The following is a 16,729-nucleotide window of genomic DNA, read 5'->3' as shown; positions in this document are numbered from 1 at the left end:
AGTAACCAGATCAAATATGAATATAATAATGTGAATATAGCTAAACTAAATTGGGAAAAACTAATTCTGAACAAGAACAATGTGTCAATTTTTCTACGTCACCACTCTTCAATTTCCAGTTGACCTCAACGCTCAAATTCAGAAGAACGGAATGGTCATATGCTCTTAAGACTGCCTTTTTAAAGCCTTAAACTACCCAACGAGAGCATTATGTGCTTCATCAGGGCACTTGAGCGCTACCTGAGAGACAACCTATTTCCATTGTAAATGTATCTGTGTGTATATAGCTATATATATATATATATTTCAAAAACCCATATATGCTTTGCTGGTGCATAATTTCAGTATGTGAATTCTTCATGTATAAGTGATGCAGGGCAATGTTTACACAACCCAACTTCATGTTTTCTTGACATTATGTATATTGTAAATTACAAACCAGTAAAACCTGAAAGACCTGAAATCCTGTGGTCCTCAGTGGCCCTCACTCTTGTTTTAATAGACAGATGATGTCAGTATTTAAAAATTTATGCCAATAAAAGTCATGAACATTAGATGTACACCTTGTATGAATGAGCAGTGCATGCTGGTTTTTGTTAATGGATGATTACATACAGCGTGAGTTAAGATTAATACAGATTATTACATGTGACCTGCTAGCAGTTAAAACAGGAGTGCTTCTGAAGATCTAAGTTAAACTTGGTTCAGCCTAAATAAAAAGATTTAAGGGGGGACCGGAGGGTCATGTCCTTTCCAGTGTTTGGAGAGAGTCAGTTATTCCTGCTATTATTTTCTGCAGTCTTGTGACTGAAGCTTTTTAATGATGTGCTTTTGGTTAACTTTGGCAAAAAAAAAATTATATTAAGTATATCAGGATATACATAGCTTTCTTTATTATGGCCTGTATTAGCAAATAATTGGATTCCTTTAATATGAAGATTTACTATTTGCATTATTAATTGGAAAAGTGAGTAATAAACACTTTAAGACTTAGTTAATGCAAATATGCAATATTGGGCATGATTATCTAAATGTATGTTATTACTATAACTTAATATTGTAATCAAGAGATTATTCAAGTTTTCAAAAACAGTTTGCATCAAAAATCCAGCATTTATTCATGATAGTTTGACCTAAAAAGATCGAAACCTCTTTCAAATAATTACTTTTAGTTCAGTTTATCCGTGTTAGGTTGGTAAAATGTGTTGAAACCTTCTGAGCTTGCTTGTGCTTAGCTCCCGCAAAACATGGTCACTTATTAATATAGTTAATGGGTGTTTACAGCCTGTTAATTGTGTTGACCAACACCACAATTCAGAATTTATAGCACATCTTAAGGTGTTGATGTCTCATTTATTATTTTCTATTATTTAAGTCCCTAGAGCCGCAAGCATAAGAAGCAGATGTTGCCAATCGTACACTAATAAGATGTGAATTTAAGCAATTAATTAATGCACAATAATTAGCAATTGTGCCAATACATGCCATAATAAAACAAAGCCTAATGCACAGTGAATACACCATTTAGAAGCACTGCTTTTGGATTTTATTAAACAAATAAGACCCCCACAGTATGTGTTCTTTAATTATTTAAAATGATCTTTTTCAACAATTATGGTCTATATCTGTAATTGTACAATCATTTGTTGACTAATGTTCAGGAACAACAAGGATGTCTACCATCGTGAGTTGGGTGCTATGATCAGTGCGTCTCCCCCTGCCACACCCAAAAAGCTGAAATGAAACCTGCGCTACTGGCCTTATCCAACACATTTAATCCAGCTGTATAAGGCTCTATAGGGCAGCTTAGGACAGTCCGGTGAAATTTAACAGTAGGGGCAGTAAAGATCATCCTGCAAAGACCACATCATATTGATTGGTGGTTAGGTACAGTGCTACTCTGAATCAGGTCATATTAGACAACAGTAACATCCAAAAGGATTTACCCTGAAATGGCTCTATAATATCCAGTTTAGTGCCAAACTTCATATTCCACTGATGGAATTTCACTTACCTATTGCTCTCGTTCACATCATGATTAAATTAAAATCATGACTTAATACCATTAGTTCTAGGTTTCCCAACATAAGCTTAAGTTTTACTGCAAGCAAGCATTGGGGCTGTACTGCATGCATGTAACTGTTTTTATTGCTTACAACTTATGCATCATAAGACAGATTGCATGTACCATGCCAAACTTGGCTAACAATTCATTCAAACCATAACAAACCTCATTTCTAAATGCTAAATGAACACTAGACTTTACTAATTAAACTAAACTTAAACACTGCAACTAATTCTGCAGACAATAAGTGGCAGAAAACAATCAGAAACTACAAACTTGAAAATCTGGAGTGCAATCAGAATCTTTTCAGCAGATTGATTATCCATTTTCTTACAGGTCTACACTATTAGCCACATTCTTCGGATTTAAATAATCATACGGAAGCTCAAGATTCTTGTTTCTTGCTTCTATTTCACCCTCGAGAGCCTTCAGATCTTGCCTGAACTGTTCCATTTTCTGAAGGGGCACAGCCTCGACGAAGAGTTCCTCCGGGTAATATCCAAAAGGATACTGCAGGAATACAAAGGAGGAAGGCATTGTTTAACAACATTGTTATATCCACGAAGTATGAAAAACATTGCAAATATCATTAAAAATGTGTTGTGATGCAGCAAGAAAACATGTAACTGCGCAGAAGAGCACAGTAGAGAACAGCCCCTTAAAAGCATTTAGAAGCTGGTTATTGATTTGTGCAATATTAGGTTCAATTCAGTTAATTATGTTAATAAAGTACATTATCCAGTACAAAATTGTCCTAGAATTAGGTGTTCAGACTCCTAGTGGTATCAGGCAAACTCCCCAAGAGCATGAGGAAGAAACAGAGGAGACTTGTGCATACAGGGCAACAAATTCTCCATTCCACCATGTGCTCTATCGATGTGAACACATTGATTCCATGGCTTATTAGCACATCTACACCTGCACAGCATCTTGGGACAGTTTAATTTTGGGTTTTGGCAACTAGAGTAGCTATTAGTGAGGTTTGTGAAACTAGAGCAGTAGCTGTTAGATTACATTTAGACAGACCGGCACAGATATACTATATTTCCTAAAGTATTCACTCACCCATCCAAATCACTGAATTCAGGTGGTCCAATCACTTCTATGGTCAAAGGTGTATAAAACCAAGCACCTAGGCACGCAGACGGCTTCTACAAACATTTGTGAAAGAATGGGTCGCTCTCAGGAGCTCAGTGAATTCCAGCATGGTACCATGAAAGGAGGCCACCTGTGTAACAAGTCCAGTCATGGATTTTCCTCGCTACTCAATATTCCACAGTCAAGTGTCAGTGGTATTATAACGAAGTGGAAGTGATTGGGAATGACAACAGCCACGAAGTGGTAGGCCACGTTAAACTACAGAGGGGGGTCAGCGGACACTGAGGTGCATAATGCGCAGAGGTTGCCAACTTTCTGTAGAGTCAATCACAACAGACCTCCAAATTTCATGTGGTTTTCAGATTAGCTCAAGAACAGTGCGTATAGAGCTCAGGTGTAAAGTTTGGCATGGGGTTGTTTTTCAGGAGTTGAGCTCGGCTCCTCAATTCCAGTGAAAGGAACTCTTAATGCTTTAACAGACTAAGAGATTTTGGACAATTTCATGCTCACAACTTTGTGGGAACAGTTTGGGGATGGCCCCTTCCTGTTCCAACATAATTGCGGCCCAAAGCAAGGTCCATAGAGACATGGATGAGCGAGTTTGGTGTGGAAGAACTTGACTGGCTTGCAGAGTCCTGACCACAACCTGAGAACACCTTTGGGATGAGAGAGTGGAGATTGTGAGCCAGGCCTTCTTGTCCAACATCAGTGTCTGACGTCACAAACGTACTTCTGGAAGAATGGTCGAAAATTCCCATACACACACACACACACACACACACACACACACACACACACACACACACACACACTTCTAAACCTTGTGGAAAGCCTTCCCAGAAGAGTTGAAGCCATTATGTCTGCAAAGGATGGGCCGACATCATATTAAATCCTATGGATTAAGAATGGGATCTCACTTAAGTTCGTATGCATGTGAAGGCAGATGAGCGAATACTTTTGGCAATATAGTGTGGATGGATGGCTAGATAGGCAGACAGACACTATTGATCTCAAAGGAAATGCAGCACTCACACAGCACAGTAATAAGGGTGAAACAATATAAAAAGAATACAAAAAAAAAAAAAAATCTATAGGCATATATACAAATAGACATATACAAAAATCTGCAATCAGATCTACAACCTAAGATGAAAAAGGCAGTGCAATAGCAGCACATAATAACAGTCCTGAATAAATATGTGCATATATTGTTACTGAAACAGTGTCTAGGTGTGAAAGATGCACGGTAGGGGTTACAGAAAGTGAAATATGTACAGTAAGGTGTTTATGTGCAGATGGATAGAATAAACCTATGACTTAGCATTAGATTTAGCATGACATTCAGATTCAGTCCTCATTTCTGCTTCCCTCCTCTTCTTTTCTTCTTGTGGCCCCACTGGGAAGAGTGAGGCCACAAGAACCTGATGGCTAACATGGAAGGCTCGCTCAAAATACCTTCAGATAATCATCCAGTTATCTAAGTAGTACATGTTCAAGTTGATAATGTCTTTTTGGGGCTTTTTTCTATTTGGTAGTAGTATACCTTTGCTTAGTGTATATAGTGGGAAAATGTACAACTCCAATTCCAACCAATTTGGGACAATGTAGTGTATTCAATGGAATATAGGTTGGAAAGGATTTGCAAATCATTGTATTCTGTTTTTATGTTTTATACAACGTCCCAACTTCATTGGAATTGGGGTTGTGCATAAAATGTGCCTTCGCAATGTGCCTGAAATCATACCACTTGGTAAGACTGCAGCTAACCATGCAAACTGCACTCAACCCCGCCCACTGACTGCATGCTTGTGAGGCACAGGGTTTAAAAGAGCCCCCTTCTTGCACATCTACATCTCGGGTTGTTTTTGAACACATGTGCATGCAAAGAGCTGCCAGATGCTACAAATGTCTTTCACCGATTTTTGGAGAGTTCATATAGCTTATCATCAGTTTGAGTTCAACTGCACTTTTGTAGCCACTACAGCCCAAGAAATTACTTGGAAGAGGTTTTTCATTTTAAGGCTATTAAAGTGAATAGAAACATTTAATAAAAGTCAGATTTGGAATAGATAGCATTGTATTTATTATGAGCAAGTTATATTATAAGATATAACTCACTTTGAAGAACATTTGCGCATGTATATTATCAAAAAGTGAAATGTGGGTAATTGTAGACCTAGTTAAAAATGTCAGCTCTGCCAAGTTAGAGGTGCTAGGTTGTGCCCCATGCCTCAAGTCATGAGCTGCTTCCTCATATTTTCAAGTTGAGAGTGAAAATCTTAGCAAGTTGCTTTGAAACAAGCACTTGATTCTGAGAATTTAGATAATATTCTGTTGCTGAATGTATGACCGGTCACTTCATTAAGCACACCTACCTTGTTTCTACATTCATTATCTATTTTATCAGCTCAGTTTTCCATATAGGTGCATTGTGCAGTTCTACGATTACAGACTGTAGTCCATCTGTTTCCCTGCAAACTCTGTCAGCTCCCTTTCACCCTGTTCTTTAATGATAAGGACCCCCACAGGACCACCACAGAGCAGGTATTGTATGGGTGGTGGATCATTCTCAGCACTGCAGTGACAAAGACATAGTGGTGCATGTTAATGTGTGTTGTGCTGGTATGAGTGGATCAGACAGTAGCACTGCTGGAGCTTTTTAAAGTGCACAGTGCCTGTCCACTCTATTAGACACTCATACCTTGTTGGTCCACCATGTAGATGTAAAATCAGAGACAGTAGCTCATCTGCTGCTGCAAAGTTTGTATTGGTCATCCTCTTGTCCTTCAGTGGTCTCAGGACACTGTTGGCTGAATATTTTTGGTTGGTGGACTTCAGTCCAGTAGTGACATTGAGGTGTTTAAAAACTATGTCTGTGACACTGTGGTGCTGAGAATGATTCATCACCCGCATAATACCTGATCTGTGGTGGTCCTGGCTGTTAAAGGAGGTTGGTTAAGTTCATAATGATATTTTGCTAATTTACATCAGAATGTTCCATGTCACTGCCTCACTGTATCAGGTTTTTAAAAGGCAGAGAAAAACCCAAAACTGACTGCTGTCAGTTGCTTAAACTTCAGTAAATGGAGCTAAATATGCATTCAGCCACATGTCTAACATCTCCACTCATTTTTAGCAGTCCCTCCCTCAAATGCATATGCATGCAAGTGTGTTTCATGCACACTGCCCAGAGACTGTTTTTAGTAGAACTTGTCTGAATTACACCTGAAACTGACATAAAATGCTCAGCACATTAGGCCTAGACAGACACTGTTGGTGCTGAATTTGGACTCACATGATCTGAGGACTTCTTGCTCAGCAGGTGTAAGGCAGACATCAGTTTAAGTGTGTGCTTGACATCAGGTAAAGCTGCAAGAATGGATTCTGCCGTTGCTTGTCCCTTTGTGGTGGGAGGAGGAGCCTTCATTGTGCTGGGAAAGTTGGGCATCCAAGCTCCAAAGTCAAGCTGAAAAAACAGACAAGGTCAGGAGCCATGTGAATCAAGAATACTGGAATAAAAATAAATAAAATGAATAAACATCCACTCCATTGACCAACTGAATTAGGATATAAAAGCCATACTGAAATCACTGCTTTGTGCCATGCGACCAAAGCCATGTCAGACACTTATTTAAAGGCAAGTACTAAAAGAGGGATGAGGCACCTAATCAGACTCCACAGCTTTCTGCATCAAGACTTATTAGGGAGGGAGTATATCTACAGAGGTTTTGCCCTTTTTCAAATGAATATTTGTCTTCCAACTTGAACAATGGTGTGAGCATGAATGCATATTTGGCAGTGAGTGGTAAGACAAACAGACAATATGACAATGGGTTAAATGTAGTGTATATTCTGTATTTTGTCAAGCAGTAATAACCAGTCATTTCTGAACATAGGAAAGGTGCAGCCAAGTTAACTAAATCTTACCTGAAGTTAAGATAATATAGCTACCTAGACAGCAACATTGATCCATCACTGATTTTATCAGCATAATCATGGTTGGAATTTCAATGTCACTGTTGCATAAGCAATGAATTACACTATATGGACAAAATATTGGGACATCTGCAGATTAAACCTAGAGGAGATTTTATGATATTCCATTCTAAATCCATAAGCATTAATATGGAGTTGGTCCACTCTCTGGAATTACTACTCTTCTGGGAAGATTTATGCAAGATTTTGAGTGTGAGGGAATTTCTGCTCATTCATCCAGAAGAGCATTTGCAAGGTCAGACACTGATGATTGATGAGGGGTCTGTCCAACAATCCCCATTCTAGTACATCCCAAATGGGTTGAGGTCAGGGCTCTGTGAGGGCCAGTCAAGTTCTACTAAACTCACCTGGCCATGCCTTTATGGACCTTGCTTTGTGCATTGGGGCTCAGTCATGCTGGAACAGAAAAGGTTCTTCCCCAAACTGTTCCCACAAAGTTGGAAGCATACAATTGTCAAATGTCTTTGTCTGCTGAAGCATTAAGATTTCCCTTTACTGGAACTAAGGGTTCTAAACCAACCCCTGAAAAACAACCCCATGGCAATATCCCTCCCAAACCAAACTACATCAGGCACAATGCAGTCAGGCAGGTAACATTCTTGCAACATTTGCCAAACCCAGACCTGACCATCATCTAGGAGGGAAGAAATTTCATGAACCGACTTGTTGCAATGGTGGCATCCAACTACAATACCATGCTCAAATTCACTGAGCACTTCAGAATGATCTATTCTTTTAGGAATGTTTTTAGGCACACTGCATGGCTATGTGCTTGATGTGATACACCTGCGGCAATAAGACTAAATAACATTTTAATTCAATCATTAAGAAGTGTATCCCAATACTTTTGTCCATATAGTGCATCAGTGAAAGTCAGCAACTCCTACCATTGGCCACAATGTTAGTGAATATACATTGATTTACATTTGATGGCAGGATCACCCATTGTAACATTGGCAATAATGGTAACTGGAGAAAATTAGCTATTCAGTCATTTACTGGGCTGAGAAATGTGATTGTCCACATTTGCACCAACAGAAAAAGAGGGAGATATTCTTTTATATGTTTTTTGTACAGCAGAAGTTTGTTTAATAAATCTGAACAAAGAAACCAAGTTACTCATTTTAGGTCAGTTGGCTTTTTAAGAAATAAACTATATAAAGTGGGATGGCTTTGATTTTCTAAAGATTGAAAAGGACTGTAGTAAAACTGGTGTTATACTGAATTTTGTTAAAACTGAAAGCCCAACACCCCTCAGCTACCTTCCAAAGTGCCGCCCTCCCCATTTTTGCCCAAAACAGACATCCGTACCCATGATTTTACTGGTGCAATTTGACAAACTCAAAAGGGTGTTACTTTGAGATGTTTTGCGAACACTGGCACAAGTCCATCTTTGTTATGAACCACAATCTGCTTTAAGCAAAATGATACTGCCTAACCTGGCCGTTGTTGACTGCAGCATGTTGGGCCGATACTGTGAAGATCAACATGGTGACAAACTTGACGAGTTCAGCCACTGTGTGGAAGGACTTGGGGATTCCTAATTGGGGGGGGGGGGGGGGGTTACATTTTAGAACAATGGACAGTCCATAGGTTACATGGCTTCATGAACGTCACAGAAACATAAAATGATTACAGCGTCATTTCCAGTACGTCTGATAACCCAGTCCCAAAATAAATCACAACACGCACCACTGTTGTCATTTTTCAGAAAGCCATGTTCTACAATCTCCGTCAGCCATGTCTGGAGCTCAGAGTCCTCCTGGACATCACGATCGGTGTAGTAATGTGCCACCACTCCGTTCACAAACCTGGAGGGTTCACAGTTAATATGATAGCTTGACCATTTACACAGAAATCTTCATTGTCATACATGTATAAAAATACTGCCTAGTATATTTACAGTCTACATTTAATGTAGCTTCATCGTACTTGTGAATGATGTTCCACAACTTGAGGCCATCATCTCTGTAGTAGTAATGGGGAATGTTCTCCAGGCCTCTCTCCTTGATGTTGTCCGGCAAACACAGAGAGCTATAGGTCAGACTGGCAGTCGCTCTTCTCATAAGTGTAATCATTCCTTTTAGACCTATAGCACAACTCTGTGTGGTAAAGATGTAAAGAGAAGGTAAATCACTGAAGAAACCCAGATAGTGATGAATACTGACTAACATCAGTCATAAGCATTTCCACAAGTATATTTTTGGAATGATAAAGTTCTTAAAGGAAATATGTACCGTGGAAAAAATTCCTTCAGCTGACATCAGCTGTTTCCTCGCCATGATATTGATTTGCAGTGTGTAGCGAATGTGAGGAAACAGAAGCTGTGAGATGAAAAGCAAATAACGGCATTATCATGTTTTACTAAACAATAGTTCATAAGCTCCTCAAGCAGGTCCCATTCATGTGAATCTTTAAAAGTTCCACACCTAGGTAACTACACCTCACCTAAGTGTACATTGTACAACAGTGTAATTAATGTAACCTCATTGCCACAATGCTAATTGGTTCCAAATGGCTTTTATTTGGATCTGTAGTATTACTGTAAGAGTCTGGTGTAAATATACACTGGTATATTTAACCCTCATAGATGTGTTAGAATTAAATCAAAGTACGAACTACTGTCCCATCAAAAACAAAAAAAAGAAAAGTGCTAAAACAGAGGGGATAACATGCATCATTCAAACATCTGTGTGCTCCTGGGAGGAATCAACCTTTGGTACCACTATAATCAAGTTTACATTTTTATCAAGTTTATCATTAAAAGAGCTTTGTTGATCTTAAGTACTTCCCTTTTCTGCATGTGCATCAAAGCACATATGTTTCTAACTGAAAATTGGAAGAAAAATAGGTAGCACCTACCTTGAAGAGGGGATGAACAGAGGGCAAGGCACGCAGGGTTGCCATGGTAAAGACCTCAGCCAACAGGTGAGTGCGTAGTAGATGGAAGTTCAGCTCGTGTTCGTTAAATTCTGCGTTTCTCACGAAGAGCTTCGCCAAAAGCCAGTCATGCTTGGAGTCAGTGGGGAGGAAAATGGGGTTCTGCGCCTCAGGCTTCTGCTTCAGCTAAGAGAAAGAAAGTTTGCTTTTATTCAACTTAGTGAAAAGGTATAAACTCTACAATTCCCAGTGAGGAAGGAAGCTCTGGACCCCTGGCAGGTCCTGGCTGGTTTAAGAGATTAATCCTTGCTTATGTCTATTTGCAGTTGAAGACAATAGCAAACAGTGTCTTCAGCTGAGGTCTGAGGTCTTACCTGGATGGCGATGGGCAGCAATTTGCCCTGAGGATTGCTGAAGAGTAAGCAAAGAGGGGCAGCCAGATACTGCTGAATCCCATCTATCACATTTCCCACAATTCCATCTAGTCTTGCATAGTCACACAGGAAGATATTTCCCTTCTGATTGAACACATTTAAAGGGAAATCAGAAAAAGATACACATGTAATAAGTGGCAAATCACTCAAAGAACTGTTTTTTCACACTGTACCTCCATTTCTTTTTCCAAAGAGCTCTCTTTTGGTAAAGCAGACTTGACCATGTCATTAGTGACTGGAAAGTTGTTGGGCAGCTTTGAGCAACGCTTGATCATCATGGGATTCGAGCCATTCAGAAACTGGTAGCCAAAGAACGTGTCGGTCATCCAGTGTTTCTTGATGTATTCTGGAAAAAGCATAGACACCGTCTGTTATGGTGGCGGTGGTCGGATCTAAAAGTTAGAAGCATTCCATGTCTTGAGAAAAAAAAAAATACCATGGGTCCAAGGCGCGTTCCACTGAAGATCCTCAAGTTCCTCCATGCTGTTCCATGTGTTTGTGGGATGAAAGTTTTTCAGTTTTAAGTCCAGTGAACTGAAATACAGTAAGATGTGTTAAACATGAACCACCAGTACATACATTCATTCAGTTACAGCTACAAGGTGGAACCTACGTGTTTAACAGTGAGTGCTGAAACTCCTTTTCCTTCGTGAAGGAGAATCTAACCTCATAAGGCAAACCACTTGCTGAGTCCACCTGTACAATGTGTGGCATTTCAGAGTCATACACACCCCATCTGCAAGACACACAGCACACACAATCACACTGATGTAAATGCTTTTACATTTGGAATGGCTTTCACCAAGGAGAATCCACAATTATTAACATACCTCTTCTGCTTCTGATGGTAAAACCATGAAATACAGTAAAATTCACAAGATGCACAACATTTTTGAAATGCTCAGAAGCTAAGATGGAGATATATGCAGCTATTCTTAAAGCTGCTGCTGAAAACTATAGATTTATGCACACAGTAAGAGCAGGTGAAGAGGAGGAGTGGCCTGCATTTATAGTGACGAACTGCAAAAATACCACTGTTTATGAATTTGTCTGTATGTGAGAGTATGTTGTGATCAACCTTTTTAATATAGTAATTCATTCCAAAGTGAAATAGTAATTTTTTGGCAGAAATTGTGGAATAAATATCAATTGTATCCACAAGTTAAGATAAAATCATTCTTTCTGGGGACTTTAACTTACATATTGGCAACGCATCAGACAGTAATAAAAAAAAAGTTGGCAGCTCTGCTGAAGCCACATCCTGGATCTAGTGATCACTAATGGTTTAAGCACAAATGTGTGGTTAATCTCTGATCTTATCATTTCTGCATATTTCCTCAAGATAATGTAGAAATAAGTAAGAAAGTGTCTGAACTTTATATTAGAAAGGTTTATATTGATTTAGAAACCGCGTTATGTGCATATATGCAATCTGCACAGTGCTAAGCTGGTGACTACGCTTCCATTATTTAAGTGCTGCATTAGCCACTGTGCACACAATCACAGACAGGTTAGATTGATTTTAGAGGAATGTCACTTACATGAAGTCCTCACATTTTTTTGCAACATCTTCAAGCCGATGGCCAACAGCCATTTCCTCTGTGTCCTTGTGGCTCAACTTGGCTACATAGAAAAAGGGGAAAAATACATTGAAAAAAAATTTAGTAATAAGCTACTATTACCTTTCAGAAAATAAAAACAAAACTATTAGTGCACCCTTAAGACTAACTGAAACAACTAAGAATCTAAAAGAAATGAAATGAAATACAAAATAATGACATTTTTTTAAAACTAACAACCCTGCCAGTAAATTCTTCACTGTTTGGATGATTTTTATTTTTTTCTTCTCCGTCTTCATTTAACCATGGGAAGCACAGGGAAATTTAAATATCTTTCAACTGAGCCCTGGTCAAGAAGGCAGCACACAACAGCCAAGAGAACAATCAGAACAACAACTACATCACCACCAACAAAATCAAAAGAAAGACAATTATAGAATTCTTTAACTTAATCTGGCAAGAACATGAATTCACACAGCGTAAAATGTTGCAGCAGATGATTCCATGAAACTAAGGGCATTTTCACACTAGAGCTTTTGTAAACAGTTTTCACATGATCAAATGTACTGAACTCACTGAGCAAATGTTCCTTTATCTGGAAAAAAGCTCTGGTGTGAAAACACTTAGTTACAGTGCTTCATTTTTAAGTTGTCGCTGGAAGCAAACCCCCAGACCACCTATTTCAAGAGAACCAATCTCTGGTCCTCCTGAAATCATTGTTCTGGGGTTTGCTTCCAGTATACTCTGGTATGGCACACTGCATATATGGAAGCCATCTGCCCCCGGCATTGCATGTGCAGTTGTGTAATTGGTTCAATTTGTAACATGACTGCTTTGACATATCGCTTCACTTCCCTTTTCAAGTTTTAATGGTGGGGAAAGCATTTCTGTAGACAAGAGGTTTTTCAAGTTTTTTGCTGCTTGGGTTTTTGCATTTAAAGAAGATAAATAGCAGCAAACTTCCATTTTGCAAACCTGATTGCAAAAAGTCTCATATGGAAGTGTTGTACTGACAATTCAAATGGAATTCTTGTGATGAAAGCAACTGACAATAATGAGCCCCTCCCCCAGAGCCCGTCCTGGGTGCAGACTCAAGTATTCAAAACAAGTGTGAAAACGCCACAAGACATTATCCAACATAAGACAAGTCATTTGTCACAATCAAGTTGTGGCAGAGAGGTTGAATTACCTGTTTGTAATTGTATGGCTCCTGTTTAGTTTCTTTTTTTCCAAGTAGCAAATTTAAATAAGGCAGCATTTTAAAATCTCACTGGCCACCCCAGATGCCTCTTCAAAATTTCAGCCATGTCATTGGCTTCCACCTTGCTGCGGGGTAGGTGCTTGTGTCTTCAAGGGAGAATTGCATCACAAATGGCTATCAGTGTTACACTGCACCCCCCCTTAACTCCTTCACCCCCGCTTGCAATACCTGACACCTACTTTGACACCCCTGGTAAGTTTTCTAGATCTGCCACTACTTAGAACACCTAACATTCATGACCAATTTTGGGGTGAGCATAAACATAAATGAGCATATTCTAACACTGCTATATTTGTAGTTACAAACCTGTAGCTTCTCTGAGAATTGTTTTCTTCTTAGGAGACAACCACTGGTAACAAGGGAAAAGCCGCTGGCGTCCTTCAGGATCAGTGACGATAACTTTAGAGCAGAACCAGTGATCTTCAAGCTCGAGTGCCTTGAGCTCCAGCTGAACCAGGAAGAACGGCCCAAGACTTTCTTTGCAAGACACAGTCAGCGTCTTCTGTTGGGAAACGTATTATTCTGATTACTAACATACTGTTGGGATACTACGCAGCACATTGTCTCCGTTCACTGTACAACCATACACTTTCTCTGAGCTCTATTGACTTCCTGAAGAGATCAGGGAATGTTTGCCATCGTGTTTATTTTCCCCTTCTATTCCAAACGCATTACTCAACATCACAGTTTAATATGTAAATTAGAAACCTTTTATAAAAATGGGCCTCATTCATGAGTCCTTCAGAAATATGAGCAAATTAGGAGTGAAGTACACCTCAGCCACATATACTCACAGCTGGGCACAAAGAAATTGCTCTGAATCTTCTCTTCTTGATAATACTTAAATGCATGTAAAACCAAGTTGAGTGAGAACTAAGTTGTTGTGTTTCAATTAAATTAAATGAGCTGTCAGATTTACTTCGAAAGTGTTAGTTTGATCAATGTAATCTTGTTCAGTAAAAATCAGCACCCAGAATACAGCAGAAACACACCGTTTTAAAATACCATTCCTTATTAAACTTAAAGCTGTTGCTTTTATGTTCTATTGTGAAGACCTGTTCAATTGCCAACTCAATTCATGCATCTAGAATATTATTGGAGGGGCCTGTTAGCTGGGCTACAACCATCATGCCAAATTATTACTTACGGAATGTTTTGTATCATTTTGGGCCTTTCACTTTGTATAAATGAAGTAAAACTGTATATATTGTATAGTGTGGGTTTCCTCTTTCAATGGCACACACACTGAGGCAGTCATGCGCTACAGGTTAGGGAACCAGCCCTGTGACCTGAAGGTCCCTGGTTTGATCCCCTGTACGTGACTGAAGTGCCCCCAACTGCTCCGCGGGTGTTGCGGATAGGGCTGCCCACCTCTCTGGGCAAGTCTGCACACTGCCTTCTAGTGTGTATGCATTCATGAATGTGTATGTGGTGTTTTACTGTACAGAAGGGTTCAATGAGGTGAAGAAATTTGATGGTGATGAGGTGGTGAAATTTCCCCATTGTGGGACTAAGGGTCACTTAATCTTTAAGTAATTTGAGTATTAATAGCTCCCACTTGGGGATAATCTTAAGCCTGCACTGTAAATGAGAACATACTGTGATGGTCTCAGGACTCAACTTTTCTTATTTAGTAGTAATGTGAAGTTGTGATTTAGTTTTGCTTGCACAGGTTATTTTCAAGTCAATCCAAAAGCCAAGACTGATGGTAGACAAACAAATGTAATTACTTACATTAGTTTTTCAATCAATTATTTACTCATTGTGTAGATTTTATTTAACACCTTTAAGATGATTTCTGTTATTTGTAATTTGTGTTATTCAGGGGAGCTTAGCACATTACTTTTGGTTTCTTTCCAAGGTCCTTAATTTCTGGCATCAAGTTTGTCACTGATCTCGCAGCCCTGTTAGTCCATGGTATTCTATACTCAACATCTTTCTTTTAAATTTTTTTTTCTCACTTAATCTCTCAGGTTAGCAGAAACAAATGTTTTGTACTTTGACAGCTGCAAAATAAAAAAATAATTAAAAAAAAAAAAAAAAAAAAATCACTGCTCAATTCATAGAATCCTTTTCACTCCACCTTGACATGGCAATGGATTTTGTGTCTGCTTGATATTTCAGTGGAACGGATCTCAACACTAGTTCACAAAAATACTTGTACTCTTGCATATTTTAGAATTTTCCATCCTGTGACAAAGTTTGTTAGTACTCGCAAATCTCAACACTACAAAAACATTCATGGACACAAATCTACACAAAAAAAAAAAAAAAGTTAGTTATGCACATTTGTTCAGCTCATTTCATGAATGTGGCCCACTTTGTTCTTAAATGCATTTCTCCAAAAAACGTAAGGACTTACTGATACATTTTTATATTACTGGAGAGAAGAAAATGAATCCAGTGCCAGGCTTTATACTGTCACTAAGCATAATATAATACAATAAAAATAGATTGTAATAAAATGCAGTCAACTTACTGAACAGCACAGCATCTCTGCAGAATGACCAAGGATTTGTGGTTCACTGATATCCTTTGTACCAATGAGATTGATGAAGACTGTGTTGGCGTTCCCTGCATTGAGAGCATCACCCATGAAGACTTCAATTGTGTAATTCGCCATGGTTGCCCTGGAATTAAAGACGTTTAAAAACAGTTTAAGTTCCCATCTGATTGTGTTCAGGGCCACCTTTACCTAAAAAAGTCGTGCCACTAAGATTCCACCAGTTGTTTCAAGCAATTGTTTTGATTTATCAGCCATCCTACCAAAAAAACTAATTATATCAAATCAAAATGTGTAGCACCTTTTACAACAGATGTGACAAATCAGCTTCACAGAATTCTAGAAAAGACAAAGTTTTAACAAGAATGTAAAAAAAAAAAAAAAAAAAAAAAAAACCCAATGGGCAAGCCAGGGGCAAAAGTGGCAAGGAAAAAAATCCCTCAGAACTGAGGAAAAAACCTTGAGAGGAACCAGGCTCACCAGGGGGGACCCATCCTCCTCTGGTCAAACTACCTACAAGTGATTATACTACTAACATTACTAGCAGTAGTATCAGTAGTAGTAATAACTAGGAGTTTATGAAAACAGTGTAGGGTGGGCAGCTAGTCCACGGTAGGTGGCACTAGCTGGGGTTTGGGCAGCTGGTCTGAAGTGGGTAGTAAGAGGGCTCGGCAGTCAGTCGTCCTTCAGTGTCGGACATGTGGGCGGTTGTATACTCGGAAAAAAAGGCAAGGAGAGGGAATTAGTTTTATTCTGTCTGTATGTAAAACAGGGGATGTAAACATTTACAGAGTGTGGCTAATGACTGGCAGATCTGACTGACAGCTTAACTAAAAGGAGAGAAACAGAAGGAGACAGACTCGAGACCACTCAAACAGTTTGGCATCCCTCCGCTCCACCGTCCACAAACCTGAGTGACCGTGTGCGAGCAGT

At 39.1% G+C, this 16,729-nt stretch overlaps 1 protein-coding gene across 1 annotated transcript in view; it reads right to left on the bottom strand.

Moving 5' to 3' along the window:
* Positions 1 to 2,299: 2,299 nt before the first annotated feature.
* LOC108415305 (polyunsaturated fatty acid lipoxygenase ALOX15B-like) overlaps positions 2,300 to 16,729 on the bottom strand; it is a 42,964-nt gene continuing 28,534 nt past the window's right edge. The window contains exons 2-15 of the mRNA XM_037538309.1: positions 15,773 to 15,923; positions 13,600 to 13,795; positions 12,015 to 12,096; positions 11,087 to 11,209; positions 10,910 to 11,007; positions 10,647 to 10,819; positions 10,414 to 10,557; positions 10,022 to 10,225; positions 9,397 to 9,483; positions 9,092 to 9,261; positions 8,852 to 8,970; positions 8,599 to 8,699; positions 6,459 to 6,629; positions 2,300 to 2,575 (exon numbers count right to left, since the gene is read on the bottom strand). Coding sequence (XP_037394206.1) covers positions 2,396 to 2,575; positions 6,459 to 6,629; positions 8,599 to 8,699; positions 8,852 to 8,970; positions 9,092 to 9,261; positions 9,397 to 9,483; positions 10,022 to 10,225; positions 10,414 to 10,557; positions 10,647 to 10,819; positions 10,910 to 11,007; positions 11,087 to 11,209; positions 12,015 to 12,096; positions 13,600 to 13,795; positions 15,773 to 15,916 — 1,992 coding nt within the window. The 5' untranslated portion in view covers positions 15,917 to 15,923 and the 3' untranslated portion in view covers positions 2,300 to 2,395. The remainder of the gene's footprint in view (positions 2,576 to 6,458; positions 6,630 to 8,598; positions 8,700 to 8,851; positions 8,971 to 9,091; positions 9,262 to 9,396; positions 9,484 to 10,021; positions 10,226 to 10,413; positions 10,558 to 10,646; positions 10,820 to 10,909; positions 11,008 to 11,086; positions 11,210 to 12,014; positions 12,097 to 13,599; positions 13,796 to 15,772; positions 15,924 to 16,729) is intronic.

This window comes from Pygocentrus nattereri, chromosome 5 (genome assembly GCF_015220715.1).
Source record: "Pygocentrus nattereri isolate fPygNat1 chromosome 5, fPygNat1.pri, whole genome shotgun sequence".
NCBI classification, from domain to species: Eukaryota; Metazoa; Chordata; class Actinopteri; order Characiformes; family Serrasalmidae; genus Pygocentrus; species Pygocentrus nattereri.
The sequence above is the reverse complement of the archived record's forward strand: the minus strand, read 5'-3'. Positions and strand labels throughout refer to the sequence as shown.